At 39.5% G+C, this 16,541-nt stretch overlaps 1 protein-coding gene across 2 annotated transcripts in view; it reads left to right on the forward strand.

The window, feature by feature from the left end:
• Positions 1-16,541, forward strand: part of PAK5 (p21 (RAC1) activated kinase 5) — a 287,807-nt gene that overhangs the window by 185,274 nt on the left and 85,992 nt on the right. For both annotated transcript variants that reach the window (XM_017523951.2, XM_017523952.2), the window contains one exon: positions 2,320-2,534. In XM_017523951.2, coding sequence (XP_017379440.1) covers positions 2,331-2,534 — 204 coding nt within the window. In that variant the 5' untranslated portion in view covers positions 2,320-2,330. The remainder of the gene's footprint in view (positions 1-2,319; positions 2,535-16,541) is intronic.

The following is a 16,541-nucleotide window of genomic DNA, read 5'->3' on the forward strand; positions in this document are numbered from 1 at the left end:
TATCTCATTGGCCACAGCAAATTATATATCCAAGTCCAGAGTCAATATGGGAGAGGCATCCTTGAAGGCATGGGTACCAGGAAGCATGAAACATTGTGGGCCACTTCTGCAGCAGTCTATGGCAGCTGGATTCCTTTCCTTCTGTACACTTTGGCTTGGGAGTGCCCAAGGTGTAAGGTCAGCTGACTTGTATTTATTGACCTACTTGTAGTAAAGTACTTTTATCGAATTGTTTTAAAATATGATTATATTTTCCAGGAAAGATAACATATCAAGATATTTGAAGACCTTATAATTGTTCATCCATTTTCATTACGGCCCTTCCAAATTAGTGTGAAGTAACAACCAAAATAAATGCAATGGGTTTTGATGGAGTCCAGGGAGTGAAGGCTATGAACGATCTGATCATTGCTGAGAGAATATTTATCTAGGTAGAGGATGGAAGAGGAGCTTGAGAAAACTGGAAGGCATGGGAAGACTCTGCCTGCCACACAGGGATAAGTGTTTTAAAAGAAGTAACAGTTTTAACAGAGGATGAAGGGAGGTAGAGAAGGAAGAATGAAGAGAACATGCAGCTCCAACCCCATGTGCTATTTACTGAATAAATGTGCTGCTTAAGGTTATTTTAGTCCATCAACAAATATTTCTTGAACCCTACTATAGGCCAGGCAAACAGTAAAGAAACATCAGTAAAAAAAACATTTTTTCCCACATGAATCTTACATTCTAGTATTTAAAACAGACACTGAACATATGATTACATGTAATTAATTAACCACAAGTGAATAAATGCTATGAATAATATATACATAGAAGGGTAGGAATATATTACCTACCCATTCCAGTCAAAGGGCTGAGATAAATCTTTCTCAACAAAGCAACATACAGGCCAAATCATCATCATCTATTTTTTTGAAACAGAGTCTCGCTCTGTCTCCCAGGCTGGAGTGCAGTGGCATGATCTCGGCTAACTGCAACCTCCACCTCCCAGGTTCAAGCAATTCTCCCACCTCAGCCTCCTGAGTAGCTGGGATTTCAGCCACACACCACCATGCTTGGCTAATTTTTGTATTTTTAGTAGAGATGGGGTTTCACCACATTGGTCAGGCTGGTCTCAAACTCACGACCTCAGGTTAATCGTCCACCTTGGCCTCCCAAAGTAAAACATCATCTTTTGTAACACCCATGGTAGTGTTGTAAGGATTCTCAAAATGATGATGCTTGTTCTATTCACAGCTAAGTAGATGCAGAGAGGAAAAAGCCATTATCCGGAATCACAGTGAATAGGTGACCTACCTGGGATGCAAACTCAGGTTTCCTTATGTGGTTTCAACATCATAAAGCACATTTTGCCTATTTTACATATTTTCTAGAGGCATTCTGGTCACCTAGGTAAGCTATGTTGTTTCAAACAGGTAAAGTACACTGTAAAAAATTGTAAATATAATATATAGTGAAAAATGAGTCTTCCTCCCTGCCTTCTTCCCCTGGTTCCCTTCTCTGCAGGTAATGTCAGTCAAATTTCTTGTATATTTGTCCAGAGGTGTATAATTAATACTTGAAGTACTTTACTTTGTGGCAGATGTTTTTGTAAGTGCTTTCTAAATATTTACTTGTTTGATCTTTTATGTGGTGAATATCATTATCAACCCATTTTTCATGTGTGTCTGTATTTTATTCCACACAGATGTTTTGGATTTTAAGTACATACCAAACTTTGAGATGTTTTCCCCGGTGTCAGCTTTAATAATGCTACATAACAAACAAAGCTAAAATATCAGTGACTTAATTACATACATTTATTTCTCATTTGTGAGTCAGCAATATCTCAGTTGGGCTTGCCTGGTCTTGACTTCAGACCGGTGGTTGGGCTTGTGTCTGCCCTCATGCATCTCTCCTTCCAAGACCTAGGCTGGGGAAGTGTCATCTACCTGAGAGAGAGATCTTTGTGGCAAGTGGCACAAGCACAAGGAAAAAGTAGAAACACACAATGCCTCCAAAAACTTCCACCCTGAAGTTGCCAGCTGTCTGTTCCATCCATAGTCTGTTGGTCAAAGCAGGTCACATGGCCAAACCAAAGTCAACGGGGCAGGGAACTATACTCCACATGGCAACTTGAAGGCAAGAACAGCAACAATAACAAAATCGAATACGATTATCTAATTTACACACCCTCAAAATTCAACTTTTATCTTTTGCTGCCGGGATCTGGGGGAATAACTGAAAAGATATTACCCTGAATGAATGAACATTTGCTTTCTTATGGTCTTCTGCTGACAAGATGTAAACAGCTGCATCTTTTCTATTTACATTTCCCAGGTTTTGGCATCATGTTTGGGAAGAAAAAGAAAAAGATTGAAATATCTGGCCCATCCAACTTTGAACACAGGGTTCATACTGGGTTTGACCCACAAGAGCAGAAGTTTACCGGCCTTCCGCAGCAGTGGCACAGCCTGTTAGCAGATACGGCCAACAGGCCAAAGCCTATGGTGGACCCTTCATGTATCACACCCATACAGCTGGCTCCTATGAAGGTATGGCGAGCATTCCATCTTTGGGTGGGCTTAAGAATCATGCTCTTATTTTATGCGCTGCATCAGCTTCATAAGCAAGCTATAAAATGCCTAAACCATGTATTTTTTAACATTCACAGATTATTCACAATTATTCTTTAATGATTATAATTTTCACCATTTCTTATAAATTGCAGCACATGAAAAGGAACTTTGGCTTTAGATGTGATTTTTTAAAAATCAGACATGTAAAATGGAATCACAAAATAGGACATTTGTATTTTGACTTTAAATGGTGTTTTTGCTAAACTTTATACCGAAGCATTTTATCCTTCCACTCTGGTTAATACTGGCAATGGCCTCTGACCAACATTAGACCACCTTTTGTTGTTTTTTATTTTCTCTCAAAATATTTAAACTTTTATATAAAATTTATTACCGATAGATTTTAATGATAATATTTATAAATCTACATACATGCATATATAGGCATATACTTATACATGTTCTATTTATAATCAAATATGTGTGTGTATATACATATGTTCATATTTATTTGTCTTTATGGCCTAAGAGAGAGCTATTTCAAATAAAAGCAAATAATTTGAGTCCTAGAATAAGATATAATTTACCTTAAATATATAGCTAGGAAATTTTTGGCAATAATGTTTGTAAAAGTAATTACATGCAAGCAGAAAGCCAACCCCAAAAATTTCAGTTATGCCACTTTACTACAAAGAAAATCCAGGGATTGCAGTTTTCTTCTGCACTTCAGAATGATAAGAATTCTATAGACTATCAGGCAATTGCCCAAAAGTTTTCTATGGAAGTTAAACATCATTAAAGCTTATCATCATGTTATCCAATGGATCATTCCAGAGTTTCATAATCTATACAAAGCATGAAGTTCAGTTTCTTTCCTTGCTCATTATTTTAGTAGACATCTGTGCTATTTGAATATGTTATTCTGTGTTAACACGACTATGGCATAAACTGTATTTAAATAATGTGCAGAACAAAACTGAATGTATTTTTAAAGGGATGCAAAGAAAGAGCACAGCTGATACATTATGGAAAATGCTTATGAAATATCACCCGACCTGACTAAATTAGAACTGTGATTCCATTGTTCATGCATAGAGCTGGTCATTCTATTCTGGTATTGAACATATGAGTCTGTTCTGCCCAAAGATCAATACAGAGTCTTACAATTCTGCATTTAGTGAGTTTGATTTTCTGGTAGGATTTCAAAACCTTTCAAACCAATAAAATATTAGGTACACAAACAAATGTATATTTGAGAAGATAAATCTTTGGGAAGAAAAGGAGGCTGCCACTTTAAACAGATATCAATTGGTATTTATTAGAAACTGACTAATTAACCAACTCTACTAGTTTATATTTGGCAATATCCTACTATTGAACATAATTTTCTCCCTAAGAGAAGGCTAACACTTCGCTAATGATCATATAATAAGGTGGGCCATATCTTTAAAAAGTTAGAATTAGAAAAAATGTGCTCATTATTTTTCTTATATCCCGAGATTTTAGAAAACCTAGAAAATGGAATTAGCAGTGTGCGCTGAGAAACCCTCTACCATTTATCACCATGGTGAAGGAAAAATTCCCACATGAAACTAAGACTTATTTTCTTACCCTGGAGTATCATTACCATTATCATTGGATAAGAAACATTCTAGACAGAAGCAGTCTTAAAGAACATTCTAATTGAAGACCCAGGACATGTGCTGTCTTGTTAGAGTGTATGCGTTATTTGGTTAGGACAAAGTATCGTTTACTTCACCATGGTTTTTCACTTGTCCAAATCCTAGCAGGTTCTGTTTGGCAACAAATAAAGAGGCTCTCATCTTAGTGGTAATCCATCATGTTCAGTGGATGTGGGACTTAGCAGAACCTTTTACCTCATTTCTTCCATCTCCTAGGTGGGCTGGCTCATTATCCTTTCCTCTCTGACAATCAGTCCCACTGAGAGTTGGAGCAAGATTTCCTGACTTGTAAGCTGCTAAACCTTGTGCTTGTCTTACTTGCTGTGTGGGCTTCCCAGCCATGATGCCAAATGCATGAGTGTTTAGTCCATATGAAGTGAAAATATTAAAATATTAGTTATAGACTCTTAAATGCTAACTGGGTGATGACTGGAAGATACATCTCAAGTGTAGAGCAGGTCCTGGATTTCTGCAAATGAGACTTCAGGCACTATTGTGTCACTTAGGAAAAAAATAAAAACAGACAAGGAATGACAAAAACAAGATCCAGCTAGCTCGGATCTCACCTACAAAGAGTAAAGTAAATCAAATGTCCTTACCAGGACACACCTCTCCTCTGTAGATTTATTTAAGCCAGGTTTTCTCCAACCATACAGTAGATCATAATCACCTGAAGAGTTTGATAAAACACAGAATGCTGTGCTCCATTCTCAGAGTTTCTAATTCAGTAGAACTGGGATTGGGCCCAAGAATTTGCATTTCTAGTAAGTTTCCAGGTGGTACTGATGCTGCTGGTCTGAGAATCACACTTTGAGAACTTTGATTTAAGTAGTATAAAGGAATGTAGCCACATAAGGTATAATAAATGTGAGTTTACACTGGCTGGGATTTCCAAACTGTCAGAAATTTAACCAGAAGCCACAAGTTAGCTTGTATGCATGTCAAAAATTTGTGTGCTCAACCCTGCAGTATGTAGGCTAGCCAAGTTAACCTGAACACCCCAGGGGGAGGTTCCCTTTAAAACATTTGGCAAATATCATTGAGAAACTCCTTTTATATCTAATGTCATTTTGTCCGTAAGAACATCATAAGCTCACCCAGCAATCCCATTACTAGGTATATATCCAAAGTATTATAAATCGCTCTACTATAAGGACACATGCACACGAATGTTCATTGCAGCACTGTTTACAATAGCAAAGACCTGGAACCAACCCAAATGCCTGTCAATGATAGGCTGGACAGGGAAAATGTGGCACATATACACCATGGAATACTATACAGCCATAAAAAACGATAAGTTCGTGTCCTTTGTAGGGACGTGGATGAACCTGGAAACCATCATTCTCAGCAAACTGACACAAGAACAGAAAATCAAACACTGCATGTTCTCACTCATAGGTGGGTATTGAACAATGAGAACACATGGACACAGGGAGGGAAGCATCACACACTGGGGTCTGTCAGGGGAAAATAGGGGAGGGCCAGCAGAAGGTGGGGAGTTGGGGAGAGATAGCATGGGGAGAAATACCAGATATAGGTGATGGGGAGGAAGGCAGCAAATCATACTGCCATGTGTGTACCTATGCAACAATCTTGTATGTTCTTCACATGTACCCCAAAACCTAAAATGCAATAAAAAAAGAATATCATAAACAATATTACCAAAATTTGTATTGAATTAGATGCATTATATAAAGGACAGGTTGAATGGTCATATTTGTTTGTGCTTGCCCTGTAGTTCTCAAACTTAAAGACTTTCACAAAAATTTCCTGGAGGGGCTTGTTATAGCTCAGATTCCCAGGCTCCACGCTAGGGGCCCTGATTCAGTAGGTCTGGAGTGAGCCTGGTAACTCGCATTTCTCACAAGCTCTCAGATGCTGCCAATGCTGCTGATGGATAGACATACTTTTAAGAACTGCTGTTCTAGGTGGATTAAAGCCAGAACATAATGATCACCCTTTCTCTTTGTTACAGTCTAGAAATCATTTGAAAATGCTAAAAAAAAATACAGGGGATAATATTTAAAAGCTTTTGTAGCTTCTACCTAAAATGAAAAAAAAAGTATCTTAATATTTGCTTCATATTTGTTTTTAATTTTCAAGTAGAATTATGTAAGTAATATTAGATAGTTTTATTTGGCATATCTGAATTTTATTAAATGATGTCATAATGTATATAACCTCTAACTTGCTTTTTTACTTAATATTGTTTTGAGATAAATTCACACTGTTGTGAAGAAAATAACTTTATTTAAAAATTATTCTAGTTTTTTTTCCACAATTTATCCATTACTAATTTCTCCAATACCAAGGGATATTGTCAAGTATTTGCTATTGCAAATATTAATAATATTGTCATGTCTTCTTGGGCCTAGGGTGAAAAGTTCTCAAAATGTGGTCTGAACCTATGGGGGTGCCTCACACTCTTTTAGGGAGTCTACAAAATTCAAGTTTGCTTTTTTAACTTTCATTGTTTCCTGTATATACAATGGAGTTTTTCAGAAGCTACATTACATGTGATAATGTCATTGATTGATGGATGCTTAATGGATCATGTGCTTTATATTCTTATGTTTTAAATTTTCTTGGCTGGGCACAGTGGCTTATGCTTGTAATCCAGCACTCTGAGAGGCCAAAGCAGGATCACTTGAGTTCAGGAGTTTGAGATCAGCCTGGGAAACATAGCAAGACCTCATCTCCACTTAAAAAAAAAAAAAGTTAGCCAGACATGCTGGTATGTACCTGTCATCCCAGCTACTCTGGAAGCTAAGGTGAAAGGATCACTTGAGCCTAGGAGGCCAAAGCTACAGTGAGCCGTGATTGTGCCACTGCACTCCAGCCTGGGTAACAGAGCAAGACCCTACCTCAAATAAATAAATAAATAAGTTTATCAGTTTTAATATCGAATGCAGTGTCTATTAACAGATATAACATAAACTAAGGTCCCGTTTAGGTCCTCGATACTTTTAAGAGGTTCCTGAGATAAAAAGTTTGAGAACCACTGTCTTGGGACTTATATTAAATGTGATTACCTGTGGCTTCTGCAACTTGCCTTTCACACACTACTCACTTTTTTGTTTTTTTAAATGAAAATAGATACTTTTGTCTTTTCCAGTTGGCCAGCAATCTTCTAATCTCTACAACCTTTTCAAAGATTATTGAATACAATATTCCATCCCTTTTAGTGTATACCATATCATTTCTCTAAACCAGTTGTTTTGAAGTTCTTTAAATAAGGATTGTTAGATCCTTATTTACCATCTGTTTTCTAATTTCGCCTTCAAAATCTTTCCAACAATCTTCTTTTTGTATTTTAAAGATTAAATAGTCACAGAGAATACCAACACAAAACTGGCTCTGACTTAGTTTTCTTTATCTTTGTAGTCTTAGGTGTTTTTTTTTTATTATTATTTTTATTTTGAGACACAGTCTTGGACCATTGCCTGGGCTGGAGTACAATGGAGTGAACCTGCTCACTGCAACCTCCACCTCCCAGGTTCAAGTGATTCTCCTGCCTCAGCCTCGAGAATAGCTGAGATTACAGGTGCCCCCCACCACACCCAGCTAATTTTTTGTATTTTTAATACAGATGGGATTTCACTATGTTGTTCAGGCTGATCTTGAACTCCTGACCTCATGATCTGCCTGCCTTGGCCTCCCAAAGTGCTGGGATTACATGCTGTGCCCAGTCTCGGTATTTTATAATCCTTTAAAGCTGAGTTTCTGTCTTTTCCTTTTTTATCAACTACTGCTGACTACTGATTTAAAAACCTCTCTATTAAAAAAAACACACACACACACACATAAAATCAAGAGAAGTAAATCTTCAGGTCTGGCCATCCCATTCTTGAAGACCACTGTTTTATTTTCTCTCCTATTGTAGTTTATGTTGAAAGCTCATCCAAGACTGAGAACTTTAATTGCTCTGAAATTCTCTACCTTTCGCTATTTTCGTGATTCTCAAATTTTGCATTGATTTTAGAGTTATATCATTTTTCTTAGTTTTATTTCCATGGGATTCTCTTATTCCTTGAATATTTTTAAAATTCTGTTTTCCCAAAATACAGGGCAACTATCTGACATTTTCTAGCATTATTTCCCTTTCACCTAAGGTAACAGTTTTCCCCATGGTCCCTTCTCATTTACACATAACTGATGTGCTCTGCCTCATTGGTCAGAATTAAGCCAGAAGGGGCTATTCCTTTACTTTCTGAGAGTTGTCACCAAGAAGTTTAAACTGTTTCCAGATGTTTGCCATGCTCCTAGCCAAGTGAAGCTCCCAGCAATTCTGAGAGCTGAGGCTGCCCCCTCATGACTTTTCTGGCTCCCATTACAGGTCTCTTCTTAAAGCTCATAGATTAGATTCCCCATTACTTTCCCATCCTCTTAAATCAGTGTGGTTTTTGCCTCTCCCTTCTTTTAGATCTGTTTCTGCTAAAATGTAATGTTGAGTATAGAAGCATCTTTCTTACAACATGAAGTTCAATGTCTTGACGTTTGCTGAGCTTTTCATTTCTAAGTTCTCATCTGAGTGAACATCAGGGCACTTCTATGGAGGTAACAATGGAGCCAGGAGAAGACCTTGGAAAAAGATATATTCAAAGGAAGTAGGAAGAACTAGTGCCAAGACCCTGTGACAGGAACAAGCTTGAGTAGTTTAAAGGAAAAACAGATAAGCTGTGGGGTAGAGCAGGCATGATGGGGAGAGGGATAGGGGACACTGCCAGGTGGACAAGTAGGGATCGGATGGCATGGGGGCACTTTGGGAAGCCACAGTCAGGACTTTGCTATTTTGTGAAACCTCTGTGCATGAAGGACACAGGTCCTAGATCAAGAAATTGTTCAATTACAAAATGAATTGATTTATTTAAAGGTCAGATACAATGTATAGTGTACCAAATATATTGATCTGATATGTAATCCTGCAGCGGGTAGTTAAATGGTTGTGAACAGTTCGGATGCAGGAAGTCCTTCCAACATAATGATTATCAGAAGACATTTAATAAAAATATAACCCTTCTTAAAGAAGAAATAGTGTATTTGTTATAAAGATAGTTAATTTCATTGCAAAGTAAAATGTAATTATAAAATGAAATTCATTAGACAGATTACCTATGTTTTAAAACCTCTCCTCAAAAATGCCACTTCAGAAGGACTGCCCTGAGTTCTTCAGAACCAAGGCCCTCGATGGGAGGAGAGATTGCTGATCCTTTGTTAACGTTGTTTCTGTTTTTATACTTGCAAAACTAGTGAGGACAATGGACTTTGACTCTCAGATTTCTCTCAGTGCCTATTACTTCCTGGAATCCCTCCTTCCGGTGTCAATATGCCTTTTCAGCCCTCCCACCATCACAAAGACTGTGGAGTAGAAACATCACATTGGCCCCCATTTTCTCATTTGCCTAAATTGAGGAGATCTGGGCAAGGTAACGTTTCCAAATAAGAGAAGAAATCAAAGCCCAAAGCCAGATTTGTTACATTTCTTCATTTTTACGATCCTATTCAATCTGCAAACTTCAGAAAAGCAGTTTTCCATTGTATTAATGAGGTTAGTATTTGATGTGCACCATGTCAGCACACCATCTCTCCCCATAAATGTTTCTCTCTCACACACATACACTCCTTTAAAAGTAAAAAATTACATCAGCCACTAATAAGAACCATCTTTATTTACATCGGTATTTTGTAGTGTTTTACACTTTAAGGTTTCCTTAAACTTTGGACAAACTTAAGCTCACATGGCCTAGTTGTTACTCTAAAAAACAAAAGCTGATGTTTTCAGAGAAGATAGTATCACCCCAGGGAATTTATCATTGCAGGTACCCACCACTTTCTCCATCTGGAAGGGGGCCAGTGTTAACCACACACCTCCAAGCCTCTTGGCAGGGCCATCCTGTTATACAGTGTGACAGCTTGTAATCACACATGGGTGATGCCACACCTGCAGCTCCCTGGAACCAGCAAAGACTAGCTGGACATTCATGGTCCATGGTCCTAGCATTTGAAAGACAGCTCCTAGGGTCTCAGCTAAAATTGGGCCACTGAGACCCGGGGAATGAATGCTCTCAGTTTTTCCCCATCAAATGCTTAACATCTCCTGCCACCCTCGAGAGCAAGGTAAACACAAGTTGAATGTTCCATTTTAAAGCAATTGTCAGCAATAGGTTATTTTGAAAAGTTATTTACTACCAATTGGTGGTTAGATCTATTTCTAAAGCCCTCTTCTCATGGTTCAAAATGCTGTTCCTAGCATTCTTGCAGTGACTGTGTTCTCCTACTATAACTCCTGGGAGAAAGTGTTAGAGAAGAACCCACCCTGGGACTGCATATACTGAGGGGTCCTGTGAGTACCTCCACTTGATTGTTTTACCCAACTCTATTCCCAGAACAGAAGCTGGTGTGAAGGCAATGCAGGTGTCAAGTCTATAGTAGTTTCCAGTTTTTGTTGAAATCTCTTAAGCAACAGGCCTGACCAAAATCAAGAGAGTATGGTTACCAAACATCGGATGGTGTTTTACAGAGTACAAAATGTTTAATATTTATTCTTTTGTGGCACTTATAAATAGTTTTAACCCAGTTGTATAGATAAATCTTGGCTCAGTATGATTAATTGATTTGTTCAAATTTACCCAATTTCTAAGTTGAACCAAATTATTTATTCATTTAGTGACAGGGTCCCACTTTGTCACCCAGGCTGGAGTGCAGTGGCACGATCATAGCTCACTGCCACCCTTGGACTCCTGGGCTCAAGCAATCCTTCCCCACCTTAGCCTCCCAAGTGAGTACATAGGACCACAGGTGTGCACAATTATTTATTTATTTATTTATTTTTGTCAACACTGGTTCTGCGTATGTTGCCCAGGCTGATCTCGAACTCCTGGCCTCAGGCTATCTTCTAGCCTTGGCCTCCCAAAAGGAGAACCCAGTTCTAATACCAGGAACCCAGCTGCATTTGGTTGCTCCATACCCTTTGTTTATTCCTCCTGTGCTCTTCTTCACAGAAATGTTAATGATTACTTTGCATATTCCCTCCCCCAAAGTATTTGCTTTTGAAATGGGGACCATAGGAAAAAGATAAACATAATTCCAAAAAAAGAAACTTATATTGCAATATCAGACAGGTAAGTGGAGTGGTAGTATTTTTGAGCAAGAGACATTTTCCAGTTTGTCTCAAGTAGCATAAGAAAGACCGATAGGCCTGGAGAATGTTGGCAAAAAAATATCATCATAAGAGATGCCTGCGATTACTCACGGCCCCATGTACCAGATGCAATGTTCCTTAGGTGCTTCACATATACTATCTCTGGTAGACTAAATCATTAAACTCAATTTTTCAGTTGGACATGATGTCTCACGCCTGTAATCCCAGCACTTTGAGAGGCCAAGGGGTGTGGATCGCTTGAGGCCACCAGTTTAAGACCAGGCTGGCCATCATGGGGAAACCCAGTCTCTACTAAAAATACAAAAATTAGTGGGGCATGGTGGTGCATGCCCATAATCACAGCTACTTGAGAGGCTGAGGCATGAGAATCACTTGAGGAGGCACAGTGCAGTGAGAGGTAGAGGCTGCATTGAGAAGAGATCACACCACTGCAATCTAGCCTGGATAATGGAGTGACACTCTGTCCCCAAAAAAACTAGATAAATAAGCTCAGTTTTTCATTCTTCTCCCCACAGCCTCGTACTTCTCCCTGCCCCTTGAATTTGCATGTGTCTTTCATGGTCAGTGGGGTGGTGATGTGAGCAGACTTCTAATGGACAGCTAAGATTTCCCTCTGTGCTTATGCCAACATCATAAGAATACGCCTTAGGTGACATACTGCCTGCATGCCTGAAACTTGAATCAGAGCCACCCAGCCCCAACCTCATTGTGTGAACCTGAGTGTGGGGTTGTTTGTTATGCAGGCTTATAGGACAACTGACTGATACACAATCTTACTTGTCCCTACAAATTAGCCTTTTCAAGTAGAGAATAGTTTCTTTTGGGTAAGGAAAGCAAGTCTTAGGAAGATTAAATAATTTATTGAAGATCTCACTTCTGTAACTGAAAAGGTCCAGGACTCAAACCTGACACCTATCTGACTCCAAGACCTGTGCTTATAATCACCACACCACTGTGCCTCCTGATAATGAGTATGTTTGGACATGAAAAACTGTTACATGCATAACTGATGCTAAGTCAGAAAACAAAATTGCTTCCTTCTTACCTTTTCACCTAGCAAATTGTGTAACTGAGACTCAGGTAGGTACAGTGGTTTTTCCTAAGGCCACAGAGTACATTGATGTCAGACATTATTTCTGTGGGAAAGGAATGCTTTTGATTTGATTATGCAGAAATCCCAGATTCAGCCCATGAGCTCTCCCTTGAGAATCTGACGAGGACATCATAACAAATACCTACCTGACTATGAGTCCCTATCATTACTGCAATATGACTTTATTTTCTAGTTGTGGAGTACTCACAGCCCTTTGTGGAGTCTTTCATTATGCATTGAATCCATGCAGTTTCTCAAGCGAGTTAGGCAGAATATTTAAATAGGAAATGTCAATGAAATCATACAACAAGAAGCAAATGAGTGAACCTTCAAACGTGTGCTGCTCACTCTGTCTCCACTATGGCCTCGATGCTCCCTGAGCTCATTATATTTTAGGTCAAACAGCACACCCCCAAGATCTCAAGCGTGTCTCCAGAACTGTGTTGGTTTCCCATAGAGTGGCCCTCTCTGTACTCCTAACAGCTGAACTCATCAAATAAGGATGGCTGTGCTTTGATAGCTGGGAAATTCTATATAATGTGAAATGATATTCTTGGGGACATCTTTTCCACAGCTCTTCTCTCTCAGCAGTGGTGACCTAACTGAAAATAATCCTTCTAAATCAAAAGAAAAAAGGCATGTGCCTCTCTGTGACTCCCACTCATGCTTAGAACTTGAAAGATTTAATTTTATCTCTCATTTAGCATCTTATAGAAATTGGGACACTAAGATGGCAGCTGGAGGCTGCTTTAGTGGAACTATCAAATCCTATCCTTTTTAATATTTGGTTGTGTAATTTTAAGTGGCAGCATTTTGCTGTCAACTTTATGCTGATGATAAATCTATCACTTTAAAATCATTTCCAAGCAGCACATCACAATCTAATTGACTGGATGCTAATACTGTTACCCGTAAGGTTAAAGGCTGTGCCCAAAATGGCACCTAAGTGTTCGCTATAATCACTGAATCCATCACCTATTGAGAATCTTCATATCAGCTTTCTATTACTGCATGACAATTACCGCTATGTTAATGCCTTCAAAGAACACATATTTAATATCACATTTTCTCTGAGTTCAGATTCTAGGCACAGCTTAGTAGGATCTTGTTACTCAAGGTTTCGCAAGGCTACATTTAGGGGGCCAGCTGGGCTCCTTTCCCATCTGGAGGCTCAAACAGGGAAGAATTCACTTCTAAGCTTATTTAGTCAGATTTCTGTGGGCAGAATTCTTTCCTTTGCAGCTGCAGAATGCATGACAGCTTGCTTCTTCAAGGCTAGCAGGAAAGCAAGAGCTAGTCGGCTTAGAGTTTATATACATATCATAATGTCCTCACAGAAGTGATATCCCATCAGTGTTGCCCTATAATGTAAGGTAACCATGAGAGTGACATCCCATCATCTTTGCCATGTAACATAACATAGAAATGACAGCCTGTCACCTTTACTATATTCTATTCGTTAGAAGCAAGCCGCAGATCCTGCCTACACTCGTGGAGAGGGGTTTATGCAAAGGCATGATCACCAGGAGGTGGGAATCATTGAGGGGTCACCCTAGGGTCTGTGTGCAGTGGTTCCCAATGTCACTCCCACATGCAAAATACATTCATCCCAGGCCAAAATCCCAAAATCTCATCCCATTGCAGCAGCATCTCAAAGTCCAAACTCTCCTCATCTAAATTGTGATTAGGTATTGATGGAGTGTTTGGGTGTAATCTATTAAATACAGCTTCTAGGGCACAATTCCTCTCCATCCATGAATCTGTGAAGCTAAAGGGACAAATTATATGCCCCAGCCTTCCCAACATGTAATGGTGGGACAGCGCAGGATAACAGGTGTAAAAATTCTGATTCAAAATGAGGGCAAAGTGAGGGCAAGTGGATGGAAGGTAAAAAGAAATTACTGGTCGGCAGCTCTTCTGAAATCCAGTCAGGCACATGTTAGGAGTTCCCTGATTATGTTTCAAGGCTTGGGAGTGGCCCTCTGTGGCTTAGGCTCCACCCTCTGTGTTCTTGATTCTGTCCTTTTTCATGAAAGGCAGCACATGCTTGCAGCCTTTTTTTCAGCATGCTTTCTATTGCTAGTAGAATTGGAAGGGTCTGAAAGCCTCCTTTATTTCATCCTCTCTCTGTCCCTTTCAGGCCAAGTGGCCGGTATTCCTGATGAAACAAATTCTTCAGAACTTTGTAGAGTTTGTGTGGATTCACTGCAGTTCATTCCATTAGGTGAAGCCATGTCCACAGATATTTTCAAAATAAGCCTTCCTGTTCCTTGGCCTCCTTCTGAGATGACTGAGGGAAAATGCTCGTATGCTTCCTTGAGGTTCTCCGGCTTAACTGAGATCTGTAGGGCAAATCCTTAACTTCTTACGATCCCTTTGTGTAACTGCATACTCTTGTCTTTTGGTTTTTCTAAGTTTCTAACAAACAGCTATACAGTCACACTCAGACTTTTCCCTGGTGCATGCTTTCCTGAGAGTGAATCTCTTCATTTTAGCATCTGTGCCATCTAGAGATCATTGGAAATTTTTACATCATCAGATTCTGATTCTCTTTTTTAAGAAAAATTGTCCTCCCAATTTTCCTCTTTGCTCACATATTTTACGATAAGCAGAAAGAAGAAAGCAGGGGGTTCCTTCAACACTTTTCTTGGAAATCTCTTCAGCTATGCAGCCAAGTTTATCACTTTCAATTCTGCTTTCCACATAACCTCAGGAGACTATTTCACCAAACTTTATGTAACAAAAGATTTTCCTTCCTCCTTCCTCCAGGTTCCAATGAATGTGCCTCACCTCTGAGCCTTCATTGTCAGCATCCTCAATGTCCAGATTTCTACTCTGAGTCTGTTCATGGCATTTAGGTTTTTTCTACCATGTTTCTCAAAATTTCCCCAGCTTTCACTCAACTGATTGCAAAACCCCTTCCACATTGTTATGGATTGAATTGTGTCCCTCCCAAAATTCTTACGTTGTGGTGTGAACCTCCTATGTGACTTTATTTAGAGATATGGACTTTAGAGAGGTAATTAAGGATACTTGAGGTCACAAGGGTAGGACCCTAATCTAATAGGGCTGGTGTGATTACAAAAAAAAAAGGAAGAGCTCGGTCATGGTGGCTCACACCTGTTATCCCAGCACTTGGAGATGCCAAGACAGGAGGATCACTTGAGTCCAGGAGTTCAAGACCAGCCTGAACAAACAGCAAGACCCCATGTATACCTATGTATATTAAAAAAAAAAAAGGGAGAAGGAGGAAGAGACCCCACACAGGGAAAAGGCTATGTGAGAATACAGGTAAGAAGACAGCCACCTGTAAGCCAAGGAGAGAGGTCTTAGAAGAAACAGCGCTCCCATCACCTTAATCTCTGACTTCTGGCCTCCAGAATTGTGAGAAACAAATTTCCCTTGTTTAAGCCACCCCGTCCATGTTACTTTGTTGTAACAGCCCAAGCAAACTAGCTCTCATGTTTTTTAGGCATTTGCTATAGTAGTTCCCCACTTCCAGGTATCAAAAGCTGTATTAGTTTTCTATTGCTATGTAACAAATTACCATAAATGTAATTTGAAAGCTGAAAACAACACACATTTGTTAGTATCCTTGTAGTTTCTATGGGTCAGGAGTCTGGCACAGCTTCACTGATGCCTCAGATCTCAGGAAGCTAAAATTGCAGTGTCAGCTGGGCCACATTTTCCACTGCCTTCCCATCCAGAGGTGTGACTGGGCAGAACTCCACTTCCAAGCCCACTTAAGTTGTTGGCAAAATTCATTTCCTTGCAGCTCTGAGGGAATGGGGTACTAAGGCCAGAAAGGAGAAGAAGCCAATAAAGGTTTCTTGATGAACAGGCAACCCCATGGGCAAGAAGGCTCAGTAATGCCAGGAATGCTCTGAGACCACGTGGACCCCGCCTCACAAGTAGCCCAGCAAGGAGCAAGGAAGCTGGGACACCTGGCCACCAACTCCAAGCTCTCTTGGTTGTGGGTTTCTCCCAGGATTTAATTCCTTGGCAACTCCACACTTGGCCAAGCATTCTCCAAAAGCCAGAGG

This window comes from Cebus imitator, unplaced genomic scaffold (assembly GCF_001604975.1).
Source record: "Cebus imitator isolate Cc_AM_T3 unplaced genomic scaffold, Cebus_imitator-1.0 Scaffold31, whole genome shotgun sequence".
NCBI classification, from domain to species: domain Eukaryota; kingdom Metazoa; phylum Chordata; class Mammalia; order Primates; family Cebidae; genus Cebus; species Cebus imitator.